This window comes from Apiospora aurea (assembly GCF_038362705.1).
Source record: "Apiospora aurea strain CBS 24483 chromosome Unknown utg000001l_segment0_segment0, whole genome shotgun sequence".
NCBI lineage: Eukaryota > Fungi > Ascomycota > Sordariomycetes > Amphisphaeriales > Apiosporaceae > Apiospora > Apiospora aurea.
The window spans coordinates 5,445,281-5,462,595 of record NW_027117388.1 but is presented as its reverse complement, the minus strand read 5'-3'; the positions used below and the strand labels follow the sequence as shown (position 1 = coordinate 5,462,595).

General features: G+C 52.7%; 8 protein-coding genes across 8 annotated transcripts; 4 read left to right on the top strand and 4 right to left on the bottom strand.

The window, feature by feature from the left end:
- Positions 1-195: 195 nt before the first annotated feature.
- PG986_001664 (triosephosphate isomerase) lies at positions 196-1,490 on the bottom strand (the record flags this gene model as incomplete). Its single annotated transcript, XM_066837886.1, has 6 exons — positions 196-275; positions 360-431; positions 494-1,109; positions 1,171-1,288; positions 1,338-1,429; positions 1,473-1,490. The coding sequence occupies 6 exons, from the start codon at positions 1,488-1,490 to the stop codon at positions 196-198; spliced, it is 996 nt and encodes a 331-aa protein (XP_066706779.1).
- Positions 1,491-2,766: 1,276 nt separating this feature from the next.
- PG986_001663 (uncharacterized protein) lies at positions 2,767-4,098 on the top strand (the record flags this gene model as incomplete). Its single annotated transcript, XM_066837885.1, has 1 exon — positions 2,767-4,098. The coding sequence occupies one exon, from the start codon at positions 2,767-2,769 to the stop codon at positions 4,096-4,098; it is 1,332 nt and encodes a 443-aa protein (XP_066706778.1).
- Positions 4,099-4,507: 409 nt separating this feature from the next.
- Positions 4,508-6,604, bottom strand: PG986_001662 (uncharacterized protein; the record flags this gene model as incomplete). Its single annotated transcript, XM_066837884.1, has 4 exons — positions 4,508-4,703; positions 4,755-6,343; positions 6,449-6,460; positions 6,530-6,604. 4 exons carry the CDS (start codon positions 6,602-6,604, stop codon positions 4,508-4,510), a joined length of 1,872 nt encoding a protein of 623 aa, XP_066706777.1.
- An 804-nt stretch (positions 6,605-7,408) lies between these two features.
- On the top strand, positions 7,409-8,222 carry PG986_001661 (uncharacterized protein; the record flags this gene model as incomplete). The annotated part of the gene is made up of 4 exons (XM_066837883.1): positions 7,409-7,561; positions 7,629-7,817; positions 7,879-8,145; positions 8,199-8,222. 4 exons carry the CDS (start codon positions 7,409-7,411, stop codon positions 8,220-8,222), a joined length of 633 nt encoding a protein of 210 aa, XP_066706776.1.
- A 659-nt stretch (positions 8,223-8,881) lies between these two features.
- On the top strand, positions 8,882-10,621 carry PG986_001660 (FAD binding domain-containing protein; the record flags this gene model as incomplete). Its single annotated transcript, XM_066837882.1, has 1 exon — positions 8,882-10,621. The coding sequence occupies one exon, from the start codon at positions 8,882-8,884 to the stop codon at positions 10,619-10,621; it is 1,740 nt and encodes a 579-aa protein (XP_066706775.1).
- A 2,049-nt stretch (positions 10,622-12,670) lies between these two features.
- Positions 12,671-14,257, top strand: PG986_001659 (endo-1-3(4)-beta-glucanase; the record flags this gene model as incomplete). The annotated part of the gene is made up of 3 exons (XM_066837881.1): positions 12,671-13,268; positions 13,327-13,427; positions 13,490-14,257. 3 exons carry the CDS (start codon positions 12,671-12,673, stop codon positions 14,255-14,257), a joined length of 1,467 nt encoding a protein of 488 aa, XP_066706774.1.
- Positions 14,258-15,048: 791 nt separating this feature from the next.
- Positions 15,049-15,791, bottom strand: PG986_001658 (Mitochondrial import inner membrane translocase subunit tim22; the record flags this gene model as incomplete). The annotated part of the gene is made up of 3 exons (XM_066837880.1): positions 15,049-15,411; positions 15,514-15,609; positions 15,714-15,791. The coding sequence occupies 3 exons, from the start codon at positions 15,789-15,791 to the stop codon at positions 15,049-15,051; spliced, it is 537 nt and encodes a 178-aa protein (XP_066706773.1).
- Positions 15,792-16,454: 663 nt separating this feature from the next.
- On the bottom strand, positions 16,455-17,211 carry PG986_001657 (transposable element tc1 transposase; the record flags this gene model as incomplete). The annotated part of the gene is made up of 2 exons (XM_066837879.1): positions 16,455-17,076; positions 17,117-17,211. The coding sequence occupies 2 exons, from the start codon at positions 17,209-17,211 to the stop codon at positions 16,455-16,457; spliced, it is 717 nt and encodes a 238-aa protein (XP_066706772.1).
- Positions 17,212-17,315: the final 104 nt, after the last annotated feature.

Sequence of the window (17,315 nt, the reverse complement as noted above, 5' to 3'; positions counted from 1 at the left end):
GCCAAGCCAACGGATGGAGCTAGTTCGGCGGAATTACTGGGCAACCTGCCAACAACCTGCCAGCAACCTCCTTCTATTTGCTCTCTGCTTGGGCCATCATATGATGATTGTCTGCCTGGCCTTTGGGGACCGGCGAAAAACCGGGCCGCAGTCTCCCGTAACACCGGGCCACGGCTGTTGCAAACACGAAGACAATCAACCGACGATGCGCTTGAGGATCTCTTCGCGCGGGAAATTGGTGTTCCTCCATCGGGACACAAAGTCGTCTCGGTTGACTGCACGCCATTAGAAGTTAATAGGGTGATGCCAGGGTTGTTGTAGGCAGCGGGCAGCGGGTAACGAGAATAACGAGGACTTACTGTAACCACCACACATGCGCCGTACACCAGTAAAGGCGCTTCTGCCATGGAGGACGCGCCAGTTGTCAAAGACTAGTAGACCCTCGTTAGCCGCTACAATGTATCTTGTGTGCTGAATATAGGGGAACGCTTACTGAGGAGGTTGCCTGGTTCGAGTTGTACCCAGTATTCGACGTCTTTTCTCGTCAAGATGCTGTGCCACTTTCTTGCGGCCTCGTACCATTCCGTGGGGGAAAACGGTCCGTCGAACGGCACGACGCCTCTGTCGTCGTTGTTCCATCTCAACCGGTGCATCTCCCCGGTTTTGTCGTCAACCTCGAGCACCGGGTACATCTTGTCCGGGGCAATGGTGATGCCCTCGTTTCCGCTCGCGTGCCAAGGCAGCTTCACCTTGCTCAGGATCTCAAAGGCCTTGGGGTCCTCCGCCTTCAAGATGCTCGCTGCATAGAACCCGTCGACGAGCAGTGACTGGCCTCCCAGCGTCCCCTTCCCATCTGTCGCGGTAGGGTCCGAGTGCGACAGCAGGTGGAACGCCTGCAAGCCTGCTGGGTCGGAGAAATACGTAGTGTCCGTATGGGCGCCGAGTGCTAAGTTAGTATAGGCCGTGTCTGCCATGGCGAGGTCTGGTATGAAGTCGTAGAAGCCACCGTAATGAGTTTGCCTTATGAAAGCAACCTTCTCCAGCAACTTTTCAGTCGCCTCTCCGATTTCAAACGGAACCCCTGTTACAAAGACGAACCCGAATCGCCTCTGCTTCCCGATTAGTAGGTCTCCAGTAGTATCTAAAGTCCGGTTTATGAATTAAACCTACGATAGCATCGGTCAACTGGGCAACTGTGCGGGCCTCATTGCTTGCCAGATCTTGACTCGCCACTGATGGTGGCCAAGTGGTACTGTTTTTGCTACCGTCAGATCCAAAGTAGATATGCCTGTAGGACGTTAGTCACGCTAAATGGGCAGAGTTTCATGGGTGCTGACCCAGATGGCTCTGGCTCTCTCCGGTCGGACTTTATGTATGTCTCGATGAAATCCCACGGATAAAAGCTTTTGTGAGAGGCATCGGTCCCTGGCTGCGTTAGTCGGATCAGCAGGAAGACGCAAAGCAGGGCTTACATTGAACATGGACGCCATTTTCTCGAACGTCTACTTGCTCCGGTCGGACATCTTGTGGTATCTGCGACTAACTCAGTCCCATGGTTCCTCATGTCAAGACTTAGGCACATCCAGCTACCTCAAAAGTGTTGAAAGCCCTCTGCATCGTATCCTGGTTGACGCATGTCTTGCATCGACAGTTGTCGCTTGTTTGAATAAGCCACTGCGGGAACCCGGATCTCTCCCGACAACTTACCGCAGCCAGAAGTTGGGCCTGGACTCGGTTAGCTGCCAGATATTTCCGATAGCCAACATTCAGCACTTACAAGACTTCGCGCCTGGGCTTTGCGACATCTTGGTGTTCTTTGGTATATGCAAATCTGAGACCGTCCCCAACTGGGGTCACCTGAAATTTGGTAGATCCATTGTGGTTGTATCGCTGGCTTTGTGCTCGAGGAAATTGCCACGAGGAAACTGGCTTGTATAACAAACTACGAAGAATCAGTATCTCGACACGATCATGCCGGTTGGGAGGAACGGGAGTGCTGACCGTGCCAGTCGCGAGCCTCGTACGATGGGTAGCATTGCAGCAAGATCGAGCAATCTGATAGCTCGGGAAGTCTAAACGAAAGCCGGGAAAGGGGGTGCAATGCGCAGCCACTATCCAGATTGTCTATAGCATGTATTGGTCAGTCAATTGATAGGGTCACCCGGTTCTGCTATGCTATCGTTGCTGAAAGTCTCAGGCAGCATGTCATTCGGGATTTTTACCGAGGGAAGCCGACGACGACATAATTGATCTCTGGGTGTTGATGGGTATCCACTGGCCAATCACTTGGCGCGATCTAGTATTAGTCCAAATTCCAACGTCCATCCTTGAGCCCTATAGCGGCATGACATCTTTGAAGTTACCATGACTCTAAATTCAACTGACCGTTGTTCAAGCTTTCTGAGAAGGCCTAGAAGTCACAAGGTTCGGCTGTTTCTCGCCCGAGGAATGGGAGCACAAGGCGTCAGCCTGCGAGCAACTTCTTCATGCAATGTTCGCCTCCTACATCGATATGGCGACCTTTTCTTATAATGTAGCATGGAATTGGTTAAGTTGATTCTAGATAGAAGTTCACGAGATCTGTTACACCATCTAAGACAAGTACAGATGGAATATACGGCTGCCTTCGAGGCTTGACTATGGAACTCTTGGGATAACAAAGACAAGGTGGACGGGATATAAGTCCCCTGACGGTTCACCAACACCGTGGGTTGAGATGTAGCATGTTGGACCTATCATCTACGATGCGAAATCGTCATTTTGAGCATGGCTGACATCGAGTCGCAAGTCCCAGGCGATGGCAAAGCCTTCATCAAAACAAACCGACCATCCTATACACGCTTATGCACTCGCAAGGTCCTGCCAATCTGTCTCGCAATATGCATCATTTCCATCTTTTCCGCTGCCATCGTCTGCACGACGCTAGGCAAGCCTGTCCCGTCGAACGCTGTCATTGTGATCTCGGTCATGGCTGGCTGTCTACTGCTTCTCATCTTCGCCGGGTACTTGAAGATCTACCACGATAGAAATGGCATGGGCAAGGTGCACCCTCGTGCCGAACAGGCGCTCAAGGTCTTGAGGGATCGCTTGGTGCGCCTGTTCTGTTGCATAGATATGAACGACTACGCCCCCTCTGCCAACAACAACAGCAGTAACCATGAGGAAGAGAAGCAAATACCATCTAAAGAGCACAGCGCATGCGAGGGAAACGTACGGCCTGGAATCAGAGTGGTGGCGTCCAGACCACCTCTCGAGAGTGAACCTCTACAAAGGCCCAGCAATACGGTCCAAGGGCCACGGGACCAGCCTCGGACACCCGGCGGATATTCGTCACGGCGTCTGGCGCCTCAACAGACCTCACAGCAGGGTCAACAGCACCAGAGCCTGCAACCCCCAGATCCTCAACAGCGTATGCGGAGACACCAGACGCCCCATTCTAGCTTGCATGACCGTTCGGCAGCTTCGTCCAGTTACGCAGATGCTTCTCAGGCCGACGAGTTGGGCTTGCCCAGCAAACAGTCGTTTACCGACTTAAACTACACAGTGCTGCTGCACGGAAACAACTCCAGGAATGGGATATCCTCCCCGCAAGGACTGCACCAGCGATCAGCTGAAGTGAGACCCCTTCGAACACTCCGTTCAAATCAGGGCCCGAACAACCCAGACGCATACCTGATCAGAGTACCTGATGCGGCAGCTCAGCTGCAAGCCATCCTAGGCGACACAAACACCGCTCCCCTGGAAAGTTTCATACAGCCGACCCGTTCCATACGCCACGAAGAAGACACTGACAGCCACCAGCAGCGGCTGTCCGACTCCCCATCCAGTAACCGGACCCAAGATGGTATACCGTCAACTTCTGGTACGACGACCGACACCTCCAAAATGGCAAGCCGGCCGGGCAGTAGCATTTCCTCCTCCGCTACTGCGACAACGGGGGAAAGCACCGACTCCTCGCAATATTCGGCCCAGTGCCATACCGAGCAGATAATATGGCGGAACAATCGAGACCTCATGGCCGAGCACCGAGCCCGATACCATACGAGGTATTCCACGGGGCTAGTTTATTGTCGACCTCCATGGTCTGGGCAAGGCTAATGGATCAAGGAGCTAGAGCGGTGATTGATTAGAGGGATCTAATATAAAAACATGACAAACATACATGTTTGTGAGTTCCGAGGCGACAACACTTGGACATTTGGATACCAAGGGGCATTCAAAACATTTTGGAGCCCTGTAAGACAGAGCCGAAGCCCATCGCATTTACTGATTCGCTCAATAAGAACTATGGAATATCCGAGAGAAAACGCCTAGCAAGTGATACGCATCGGCCAAGCTTTCCCCTTGTAGCAACAATACGTATAGCGAGGCTGCCGTCCTCCGCCAACCCCACCTAAGACTAAACAGAACACGGGGCACGCAATGGTGCAGCTAAGATCGATTTGCTACCAAGAAAACCATAACGCCAGCTTAACTTCCCATCAAGTAGTCGTGGATCCAGGCTACACTAGACAACTCCGCGGACTCTATCCCAAAATGTGGGTGCAGTTTTCTCAACAGTCGCCGGCGAGGGAGTGGTGAGAACCGTGTTCCATGCCTCCTCACCATCTACAAAGAGGCTATACTTGAGACTGCTCAAGTCACCCTCCGCCAGCATCTCAATGGTGAGGGCACCAAACTTGGAGTTACCAGTGTTGATATATCTGTCACTGTTAGCTGTGTTTCTGCCTCGAAGGACTGATTCTCCAACTTACTTCAACTCAACATCATCATCAGTTTGCTTGTAAGTGCCAATAGGAGAATAGAACTGGTTCAGAGGACTCGCAGAGAATTCATGGACCAGGACGCTCTCAGGCCACTTGCCGTCCTTTGGCGGTGGGAAAGCAGTGGCACCAAACTCATGTCGGTCGCCCGAAAGCACAACAACGCCGTAGCCAAGTAGGCCAGCATCCCACATGGCTTCGAGGATTTGCTGGCGCTCGTGCAAGAACCCACCCCAGGTATCCTTAGTGTTGACTCTCCAGTTCTTGGTGAGCGGTACAGAACTGGCGACAATCTTCCACTTAACACCCTTGGGTTCCGGTTTCCGCAACCAGTAGAGGAGGTCATCAAGTTGCTCAGAGCCGAGCATCGTCTTGTTGGGATCATCGAAGGGCTCGTTGTTCTTTGAGCGATACGAGCGAGTGTCCATCATGAAGAAACTGGCTGGGCCTTGTGCGAAAGAAAAGTACGTGGTGCCAGATCGGGTGATCGCTCCAGCAGTGTTTGCTCTCTTGGCACGAGGAGGGTTCACTGCGGTCTGGTAATGATGCCAGGGGTCGACTGCAGACTTGTACAGGCCAGTAGAGTTCTTGTCCCAATCGTTGGAGATTTCATGATCATCGAGTACGTGGATCCAACTCAGGTTCTGTCCAACGGGAGCCCAGTCAGGCGAAGCATATACTTGGCGATACTTCATTCTGTAGTCTTCCACGGACTTTCCGAAACGGTGCGGGACATCAACGTAGATGAAATCGCCGAGGAACATCATGAACTGGGCACTGAGCTCTGGAAGAACCTTGGCGAGATGCTTCATTCCGGGAATGGCGAGAGGGTGGTTCAAGGGGTTGTATGGGATCCTCGGGAGAATGCAAGAAGTTGCCAAGAAGGTAAACTTCCCATCGTTGTGTTCTGGCATTTTGCCGGGGCGCGGTGCGCTAACGAATTCCCCGGAATGGTTGTTGGATGTTGTCCATTCATAGACACGCTGCTTTGAGTGGGACAGCGGAATAGTCACTACAGCAGTAAAGTCCGTTTCGTTGGTAGTCCATCGCACGCCGCCAGCAGTCTGCCATAGCGGGTTATCGAAAGGCGGCTGCGCGTCCTTGATGTGGACTTGGACAGTAATTGGCATCTTCGACTGGTCGGGTTCGCGAATCAGTAGCTTTGCTTCTGAGTCCGAGACGTAACCGACGCGGGCAAACGACAAGTCATGGCTGGGATACTGCCAGCGAGGCCTGTAAACGGCATCCGTAACCATGGCGACACATGCTGCGTTGATGAGGAACGTGAGGGCAGAGAAGAGTCGGCTGTTGGGACTGGGCAGTCCAGAGAGCAGAGTGCGCAAGGGAGCGACAGGCTTCTCGACAACAGCGAACTCCTCAGAGACCTCGACCTCCTCATCGACGACGGCTTCTTCGGCATTTCCATCTTCATCCTCGGGGCCATTGTGATCTGGTATCAACTTCTCGGTAACGGTCACGTCAACCTTGTCGACCAATGAGATGATCGGCTCAGTCATGTACGTGTTGACGAAGGACGGAACATATATGGCGAAGAGCGCATAAACTAAATAGATGGCGGGCTGGAAGGTTTAGCAATTGTTCATGGGCCGAGGGCTCCTGACGCGGTAATGTATATGTAGGTATCGAGTCCGGTATGGGACGCGGAGCAAAGATGATCGACTTACAGGGAGGTTAGCCTATGAACACAAAGTCAGTATTGGCGTTCGCGGAAAATGAGTTGGCTTGCGCAGCTGGAGAAGACTTACCCATCGCAGGAAGAAGTAGGAGGCTATCCGTATGCCAGTGGACGCGACAGTCGTCGCGATCCGTTGGTAGTCCATGTCTGGCGGAAGCTACCGGGTGCCGGTTCTCGAATGGAGTACGGGGACAATTCGACTAGGCGCAGCTTGTAGTCCAGTCCGAGAAGAATTGGTAGTAGAAGAAGAAGTTGGTAAAGGAATGGAGAGAAGTGTAGTTAATAAGTAGAAGTGGTAAGTTGAAGCTCAGAAGAAGTAATCGCGTGGGAAGGGGATGATTTCATCCTTTAGACCCACAGGCAATCTGCATAGCTAAGTGTGTATCCATCCAACAGAACAGTCCTCGGGCTCTTCAGCGTGTAAGAAAGGGGAGCCAGAGTGACAGTGACGACAGGGACTTGCAACAACCCGGGGGAGAGCCACACCTGCCTGCCTGCATCCCCAAGCTCCCCTGCTCCCTGTATTCGGGGTGATGTGATTGGCCAGACAGCGGAAGTCGAGGTGATTGTGGCTCAAAGGGGGGGGCCGCCAAGCTTCCAAACCGTTCCCTAACGCAAACTCTCCGTCATTGCGCCTGCTTGACGCAGCTGGCTTTAACTCCAACTTTTAGCGCTTTCACCTGCAGTGAGTAAGTAAGTACCTAAGCTTCCCAGGTACTTTAGGTACCTTACCTCCTGGCCTAGCGTCTGGACTTTCAGCCAAGGGATTTACGATTACCCGTGCCGAGCTGACAGCGAGCTCGCATAGCAATAGCGTGGCCGCATCCAACACCTGCTACAGGTACCCGCTTATTGGTTCGATTCCTCGACCCTATTTGGGAATCGCGACAAGCTGGCCAGAAGTTGGGATCTGCTACAAGACAATCACCAAACACGACAAACAACCACCATGAGGGCCACACTTCTCTCTGTCGGGCTCATTGCCTGGCTTGCCTCGGTGGTCTCCGCAACCGCCCTCACGTACAAGCTCAATGCTCACGAGAAGGCATGCTTTTATGCCCACGCTGAGAAGCCAAACCTAAAGATCGCTTTCTATTTTGCCGTGAGTTGGCCAGTCTCCAGCACCGACCGGAGAATTCGCGGTTGGACCCTAACACTTTGCAACCCAGGTACAATCAGGTGGCTCGTTTGACCTCGACTACGAAGTGACTGGACCCGAGGAAAAGATTATTTTGAATGGCGAGAAGGAGCGCCAGGGCGACTTTGTCTTCACGGCACAGAAGGTCGGCGACTACAAGTTCTGCTTCAACAACGAAATGAGCACCTACTCAGACAAGGTCGTCGACTTCGAGATCGCTGTTAGTATTACCAAGATGGATGGCGCTACGGATCTGCGGAACTGACCCCTATATCCGATAGGTTGAGGACGAGGTTCGAGCTCAGCTGCCGGCCAAGCAAGGCACTTCCCCCGAGCAGACATCGGCACTCGAGGAGTCCATCTACAAGGTCTCTGGGCAACTGTCCACCATTACTCGAAACCAGAAGTACTTCCGCACCCGCGAGAACCGGAACTTCAGCACTGTCCGAAGCACCGAAGGAAGGATTGTCAACTTCAGCTTGATCCAGTGCTGCATGGTGGTCTGCATGGGCGCTTTGCAGGTTTTCGTCGTCAGGTTTTTCTTCCAGGTACGTATGATCTGGTCCAGACGCCCGTGTATTGCTGCTAACCCTAGTACCAGGGCGCCCGAAAAGGTTACGTATAGACACACACTCAACCACCGAAGGAGTTGGTATCGGTATTCATTGGCAGCAGCGGCGGCGTACAGAGAACGTGGAATTGGTTCAGGGCATGACGCGCATGAATGTTTGTATTATAGGCCATTGGTCTGGCTGCAAGTCGCTGTTGCAAGTCATAATGATAACGCCTATTTCTATTGGCGGTCTCAATGCACGGAGATACGACAACTATATACAAGTGCTTCGATGGCATGCTCCAAGAATTATGTGTTATCGCAGCCACACGGGGTTAACAATACTCCATGGGGTACATAGAAGAGTTGCTTGCGATATCCGCGTAGTACGAAGTCCCTATCAACGGCCCACGGGCATCGCAACACACCGTGCTTGGAAACAGGTGAAACGTATAACTCACCTATCTAAGAAAGCGATCTAAGGCGATGAATGTCCATGTTGCTGAAGCTCCAGGTCTGGAGTGGATCCACCAGCCAGTACTTATCTGGTGCTGGGTTTCCAGCGCGTTGTGGGGCACCAGCCACTCACTTAGCCACGCTTCACGTCTCCGACCGGTACCTAAGCCAGAAATTTAACGTGCCTGCTATTGCTTTATCTGAGGTCGACGTCAAGCACCATCACACGTAACCTCAACAACGGAGTGCAGCCGCCGTCGCATTATACCTTCGCCATGGCATCAATCGCTTCCTCAATCGCACAGGCGCTGCCCAAGCCGAGGTATACCGGCGAGGATGAGGAAATCCCCATTCATGCCCAACAGCGTGGTCCAAGAATCGTCGGCGCCGGCCAAATCGACGAGTCGCAAATCGTGCTGCGACGAACCGGTCCTCCACCCTACGGACAGCGAGCAGGCTGGCGGCCACGCGGCCAGGAGGATTTTGGCGATGGAGGCGCGTTTCCTGAGATTCCAGTCGCCCAGTACCCGCTGGATATGGGCAAGAAGGGAGCGGCGACCAGCAACGCGCTTGCGATTCAAGTCGACTCTGACGGCAAAGTCAAGTACGACGCTATTGCACGACAAGGCCACGGCGAGAACAGAATCGTCCACGCGTCGTTCAAGGATCTCATACCTCTCCGCCAGAGGGCCGACGCCGGCGAGATTGATCTCGCCAAACCGAACGAAGAGCAGATTGCCGAGACCACCGAACGAACCAAAAATGCCCTGGCTGCCCTCGTGAGCGGCGCCGTTGCTTCCCAAAAGCCCAAGAACGTCAATATCGGTCAACGAAAGGACCCGACCTTCGTCAAATACACAGCTGGGAACCAGATGGGAGACAGCTCCAGGAAACAGGACAAGATCATTAAAATCGTTGAAAAGCAACGTGACCCCATGTCGCCTCCCCGATTCAAACACAAGAAGATTCCTAGAGGCCCTCCTAGCCCTCCTCCGCCCATTATGCATTCACCACCGAGAAAGCTCACTGCTGAAGATCAAGAAATGTGGAAGATTCCTCCTCCGGTCAGCAACTGGAAGAACCCCAAAGGTTTCACGGTACCGCTGGACAAACGTCTTGCTGCCGCTGGCCAGGGCCTGCAAGATACCGTGATCAATGACAAGTTTGCCTCCTTCTCTGAGGCCCTCTTCATGGCAGACCGTCACGCGCGAGAGGAAGTCAAACAACGAGCCGTTATGCAACAGCGCCTCGCTGAAAAGGAGAAGGCTCAAAAAGAGGAGAATCTTCGTATGCTTGCCCAGAAGGCAAGGGAGGAGCGACAAGGTGGTGCCGGGAGGCGGCGTGACTCCAGCGGTTCTCGTGATTCGCGGTCACGGTCTCGCAGTTACAGCCGTTCCGATTCTGGCTCTGACAGCGATGATTACGAAGTCCGCGAACGAGAAAAGGCGCGCCAAGAACGGCGACGTGAGGAAGAGCGCAAGCTCCGACAGTCTCGCATGGGTGCGGAGCGGAGAATACAAGTCATGGCGAAGGAGCAAAACCGAGATATCTCAGAGAAGATTGCACTTGGTCTTGCAAAGCCTACACAGCAAGCGGAAACGATGTACGATTCGCGTTTGTTCAACCAATCCAGTGGCTTTGATAGTGGGATCAACGAAGACAACCCATACGACAAGCCGCTTTTTGCAGCACAAGATGCCATTAGCAGCATCTACAGGCCGCGGCAGAACATGGAAGACTACGAAGATGAAGCAGCCGGCGACCAGGAAATGGCCAAGATCCAAAAGGCCAGTCGGTATGGTGATGTTTTAGGGAAGGGAACCTTTAAGGGCGCCGAAGACGTTGAGGCCCGGGAAGGCCCTGTGCAGTTTGAAAAGGATGCTGCTGACCCTTTCAATGTGGATAAATTCTTATCCGAGGTTGACCAGAGCTCTTCGTCAAAGAGAGGCTATGGATTACAGGACGAAGACTCGAGGCAACCAAAGCGAGCGAGAGTTGATGAAGACGATGATTAAATTGAACCTGGCACGGAACAGGAACAGTCTTTCCCCTGTACAATATGCAGCGTTTCGCAGAACGCACACTCTATAGAGAACATCATACCCAGCTACTAATGCGTAGCCTGATGGCGGTTTCATGGTGTTTTCAGGTCATTCATGTTTCCAGCTTTTGAACAGCATCTAGCACTACGCGATCGAGCATGATAAGACAACCTAATAATACACATCTGCCGAAACCACTCCATTCCTGTTAAACATGCTAGTGAGACAATAGCCGACGCCGACTCCCATCACAAATGATAGGCCTAGTCGGTAAGTGTCTTGTCCGGGCCAACCATTCCGTCCTCTGCCCCGAAGATGATCTCTACGTGCAAGACAATTTGCTTCATCAAGAATAGGTAGGATGTTAACTCATAATCCAGACATTTCGATATGATGTTGCCGCTGAGGCTGGTTCATGATATTTACTAGCAGTAGCACACAACACCAATCCCTGCCAGTCTTAGTAAAGCAAGCACCGCATCAGGCTGGCCGCTATTTAGCGCAGATGATTACCTCGTTGACGTGTGTTCATGGCGGGCTATCTTGTTCGTTTCGAACGGTGGCGATGATCGTCACAGTGAAACGGATGTATTGGGTCTTACTGCCAATATTAATGTCGATAGGGTACCGATCGGTTAGACCTGCGACGCGTTCCAGTCGCAGAATCATTGTTTCCCTAGATATTCTACTTTGTTCTGCATCTACGGGACTGCGATAGGTTTATGATTTCACTCTTCTCGCGGCGCTTGAATACATGAATGTCTACAAATAATAGTGGTGGTGATGATGATGCAGCAGTGGTCTAGACCTCATTAGACTAGCATTGTCGGGAACCGGTGCCTGTCAATCATGACCTTTTGTGGCTTGGTGGCTAGACTGCGGATTTTGCGAGATGCAAGTAGTTCAGGATCGCGAGCGGACACCAGGGGTCGCACGAAGCAAACCCTTCCCTGGCACGAGGAGATCCTTCGCTGCTGTGATCCATCCCTGTTCAAGAACGCCGTTTTGTTTGGACAGCAACGCTCAAGAACCTCTAACCCCAACTGTTCCAGCCATGACTCTCGGGCTCGCCATTGAGCATAATGCTACAAGAACAGGTGAGGTTTGCTGAGCGGACGATTTTCTACGATCGCATCGCGAAAGCAATGACCGCATGAAAGACACGACGGGGCATGCTGTTTCTGACAGCGATACGGTGGAGTTACTTTTCCTTGGTAAGATCCATGGGGTGGTTTGACATTTCCAGACTCCTCCAGAGAAGCTTATCCGCCCATGCCCTTGGAGAAAGATGTGGAGGGCGAGGAGAAGATATAGATCACCGTGTCGGTCGAACCACCATCACCCATTAATAGATCTCTTCCTGCCTCGGTCGTCTGTTCTTCTCACCCTGGATCGACAGGTTGCTTCCAGTTTTGTTCAACCTCTCCCTTACGAAACGACCTTCATAATGATAATCATTCCATGACTTAATTGTTCCCCATTCTTTCCAAGTCTATCGAGCGAGCTAGCTCGGACTCGCATATCTGCCAACCCGGCGTATCATCATCATCGACAGCGATTAACCCGCGACTTTTTTCGCCTGTTGTCTAAACTCGCAACGCGTCAGCCTCTGGGAGGGGGTGTGTGAGGGTGCTCCAGTTTAACCGACTTTTTGGGTGACCACATCTCACCACAGCGTGCACGTCAGTCTGCTTTGGGTAAACGATTGGATTGCTCTCGTATTACCATTGGGGTAGACGGTGATCCCATTGGGCGAGCGGCTACTCTCGTATTCCCATTGTGTGCAGGACAGTGGCATAGCCGCATCGTACAGGGAAGCCATTGGACGGGCTGGAGGGGTGGGATAATAAGGTGCAAGTCAAGTTTCGGAAGGGCGGCCGGCGTGCCTGACACACACACACACTTGTCTGGTTGATGGTGTGTACGTACGTACATGTACGTAACGCACGTTGGTTTCGTTGATTCCACTAGCTCGCATCGAATAGTCTTTGGGATAACTGCCCCGGGGGCCTTTTGTATCCAATGTCCCGCAACGGCCAGAAAACTCGTCCACCTTCTCAACTACCAGATAGGAAAGAACTCGGTTACCAGCCTTTTGAATATTGGAAAGGACCGAAACGGATACTCCCAAAAGAAGGACAGCCTATTGGAACAACGGTTATTCGGTTGCCTAACCACAGTGGATATACTTCGACTGCTGCACAGCAACACAAATCTGCAGGCACTGTCGTGCATACCCATAGTTACCCCATTGAGAAGGTTCGACCAGCTACTTCACTGCATCCCGCTCTTTCCAACCGAGATACAAATATGGGCTGGGAGCACCACAACAACGGAGGTCAGGCCGGTCCTACCTCCTTTCAAGTCAGAGATGCCAACGGTCGTGTGGAATTCGTCAACGAACCGCCCTCTTACGACAACCAAGAGCTGCCGCCCAGAACTAACAACATGAGTCGATACGTCGGCGTTCAGCCATGGTACAAGCGCAAACGCACTTGGGTCATCGGCGCCGTTGTCCTTATAGTTGCCATCATTGTGGCCGTGGTCGCGGGCGTTCTAGTCTCCAAGGCCAACCGCTATCCGGACTATACGAAGCTCAACTATTCGCTGCAAGACACTTGTAAGTCAACTGCGTAGAAGCCCTTGCGACTGGCGTATGCCGCTTACACTACATATAGACTCTGGCGAGACCTTCTTTGACCAGTTCGACTATTTTACTGGGTTTGACCCAGCCCAAGGTTTCGTTCACTACGTCCCCAGGGAGCAAGCTCAGCAACTTGTAAGTGATCTGCCCCACGGTCTACGCAATGCTAGCGCAATCCAGCTAACCCCGCCAACCAGAACCTGACCCATGCAACCGCGCAGAGCGCCGTCATGAAGGTTGACACCTCTGTCGGGCCAGGTTCGAATCCGGATGCGTCAACAGGTCGATTCTCTGTCCGTGTATCGTCCAAGAAGCAGTACAACAGCGGACTGTTCATTTTCGACGTCAAGCACACACCGTATGGCTGCGGTACATGGCCGGCACTTTGGCTCGTAGACGAGAACGAATGGCCCAAGAGCGGCGAAATTGACATTATGGAGGCAGTCAACAAGGCCGACAAGGGCAACCAAATGACGCTGCACACAACCGATGGCTGCGACATGTCAGTCAAGCGGAAGATGACTGGTACGACTCTGCAGAATGACTGCTTCAACGAGACGAACTCCAATGCCGGGTGCGGTGTACAAGGCAACGATGCCAGCTATGGCGCCACTTACAATGCTGCCGGCGGCGGTATCATGGCCATGGAATGGCGCAACGAGGGTATCCGCATGTGGCAGTTTGGCCGTGCCTCCATCCCGGCTGATATCACATCCAAGAAGCCAGACCCTAGCACTTGGGGCATCGCGGCTGCCGATTTCCCTAACACGGGTTGCTCCATGGACACGCACTTCCGCAACCAAAGCATTATCGCTAACATCGATCTATGCGGTCAGCTCACCAACGCCGTGTACGCTGAAAGCGGCTGTCCAAGTAACTGTACCGACTTTGTGGCGAACAATCCGCAAGCTTTCAAGGACGCTTTCTGGGAGTTCGGTGCTTTTGATGTGTATAAGGCATCGTAGACGATGGACCCGAGTTCATGTCTGATCAAGGTTCTTTGTGGGGATATTCATATCAAAATAGGCGATGTTGATGAAATACCTTTATGTGGATTGGGTGAAAAGATTTATGACATGTCCGCTTTCCACAGGGAAGGGCGATAGACTCGGTATTGTGCTTGTTAGCGAGGCGTTAGATGGCAGGTGGTTATTGAATACTTATCAACTTAGTTTCAGCTAAATACTGGCGCAGGCAGTCGTATACTTATCTACCTACCCCCATAACTACCATGAAGCAAGAGCTCGTAGAGGTACAGCTCTAAGTCGATCGGCTGGTCAATGTAAAGTCGGGTATTCTAATTTATACCATCAAACCACAAGAGTAAACTGGCCGTCGGTAACGCTGGACATCAAATGCAAAGCACTTTATTTTTGGTGCCCTCCTTTGTGGCACTCAAGGGGATAGACGTGCTGCTCCGTTTGAACGTTCTGCCCTTTTCAGGAATAGGATGAAGTCGAAGAATTGAATACTCCGTCTAGATTCGACCGCTTAAGACACTGCCTTTCATGTTCTAGATACTTGTTCAAGCGGAGATGTATCTTGCAAATTAACTACCCTCTATAAACGCCTCGGTGCTATGCAGCCAACCACCCAACGCCATAATACAGATGAATCTATGCGATTCCAGAGCCCGCCGCATCATGATATACAAGCCATCCCGGCATCAACGACATTATCGGTACCAGCGTCATGTGGGCATGCCAAGCCTTGCCCCTTTTGTGCGTAACCTACAAACTTCCTCTCAAGCTTTTTTTTATTCCTCGCCAGGACTGCGCATGTATGCATCAATCGCCAGACTGAAGGCCGCGAAGGCCGCGCAACCGCCGCCCACGGCCATGGGCCCGCCGCTGCGCGCGAGGATGCCACCCGTGAGGCAGCCGGCCGCAACGCCGTTGGCCAGATCGTTCTTGGCGCGGAAGCCCTCGATGCCGCACTCGATGCCGCTGAACATGGCACCGACCTTGCCGAAGTTCTTGGCCATGCCCCATGACCGCGATCCCATGTCCTTGAAGCCGATGGAGAGTTGCCGCCGCCACGGCATCTGCCCGATCGGTTGGCCCATTGGACCGGTGGGGCCCGGCGCACCGGCTGTGTGGTAGGGTGTATCGTAGGACATCTAGACATGGTGAAAGAGGTTGGTGGTTAGCTCGCTGGCTGGCTGCGCTGTTGCTGCTGCTCAGGCGGGCGCAAGGGAACGAGGTGGGGGAGAGGGACGTACAGATGCCATGAACATTCCGAAGAGACCGCCCATGCCGAAACCCATGACGCCGGATATCGCAGACTTGCCGAAACATGATTCCATGAAGTTGCTCATCTGTGGCCTCAGGTTAGTACTGCTGCTGCGATGGCGACTTTCTTCTGTCTGGGCGCATGGGGCCTCTGGCAGCGGCCAGAGGATACAGAGTAGGATAAACTAACCGCCTTGACGTTGGGATCCATCTGGCTGTTGTAAGCCGGCGCCCTGGGCGCATCGCCAGAATTCGGTAGGCCGTTCATGTCGTTGGCTTTGCGATGGATTGTATGACAGGCAGAGGTGAAAAAGAGCGACAGCTTCCTTCCCAACTTGACTTATTACCACACTTCGAGGTTAGCAGGGAAGACTTACGCTACTGTACTGCGTGGGGTGGTGCTTATCGCGAAAGCCTTAATTGAACCATGGAAGGCAGTAAATAATTCTGCCACAAGATACCGCATTCCCCAAAGCAGATGCATGTTAGACGAAGCTGCAACTAACAACCTGAACTTGCCACCCCAGCGCCAGCTCTACTTGTAATAGTCGATGACCATTCAATGAGCACCGGTACCAGGCTCTACCTACCATTAGCTGTGGGCGTCTTGATGGCTAGGTGCATCTATTGGTACATTTAACCTGACAATTCAAACATGACGATATAAAGAGACTTGATCATTAAGAGCTATCCACTAGGCACAATTTCATCTTCAGTTTGACATATATCACCATGCCTCCCTTCTTAGTGATGTTGCTTTTTATTTTCGAGGGTAACCTTTGAAAAGCCTCTCAATCTACCCAGCGTCCCTTGTTAGCTACCAACCAAGCTTTAAAGCCCTGCATTTCCAGATAAACTCCACGGCAAGACTCGATATCGCCCCCGTAACCTTCTGCTTTGAACCACTTGAACATACCGCCCACAGTGTCCTTCAGCACCATTTTGACAGCCGATGCAAGGGGCAAGGGGCCATGGGCATAGATGTTCCCATAACCTTCTTGAATATTGCATCTGCCTCAGGTTGCGTCAGTTCGTCGCCTACGAGCGTCACTGCTATGTTGCGATGCTCCTCAGGGTTCAGGAAGCTCTGCGCCGCGAACCAGCCGATATCCTGAGTGGCCACAAGCTGCAGCTTCTTCTGCCCAAGCTGCTCCCACATCCGTGCGAAGCCCTTGCCGTGGATGTCGCCGGAGAGGTTTTCGAAGAACGTCACAGGCCGCAAGATGGTGTAGGTCATGCCCTGGGCGCACTTTCCCGTCCTGCGCTGGAGGTGCTTCTCGACGTTGTACTTGGCCGTGAAATTCTGGACGTTCGTTGGGTTCGTCTCGGAGCGCTCCGGGCCCCCTCGGTCGCCTGACGAGTAGACGAGATGCTTGGCCCCGTGAAGGATAGCTACATCGACCAACGCCTTGCCTTGCGATTCCTCCGCGTCGGAGTTGACCTGCACGCTGTAGACACCCCACACCGGCCCGGCCGCTTCGAATATGGCGTCTGGATTAGTGAGGTCACCCGAGAGGACCTTGACATTTGACAAGGCGGACAGCTTTTGGGCCCTGGAGCTTTGGGTATCGCGTGACTGCGACAATGTTGAACTGAGAAGCCCGTGGAGAGGCGAGGAGATGATCAATGAGTGCTCCGCCTTGCTTGCCGGTCGCCCCCGTTACGAGAATAGTCGGCGTTGACGGCATGGTGAGTTTTTGGAACATTGCTTGTGTCCTTAAGCTGAACAAATATGGGATAGAGGCAACAGTATCAATGAGCGAAGTCAAGATGAGATACCTATACCCGACGA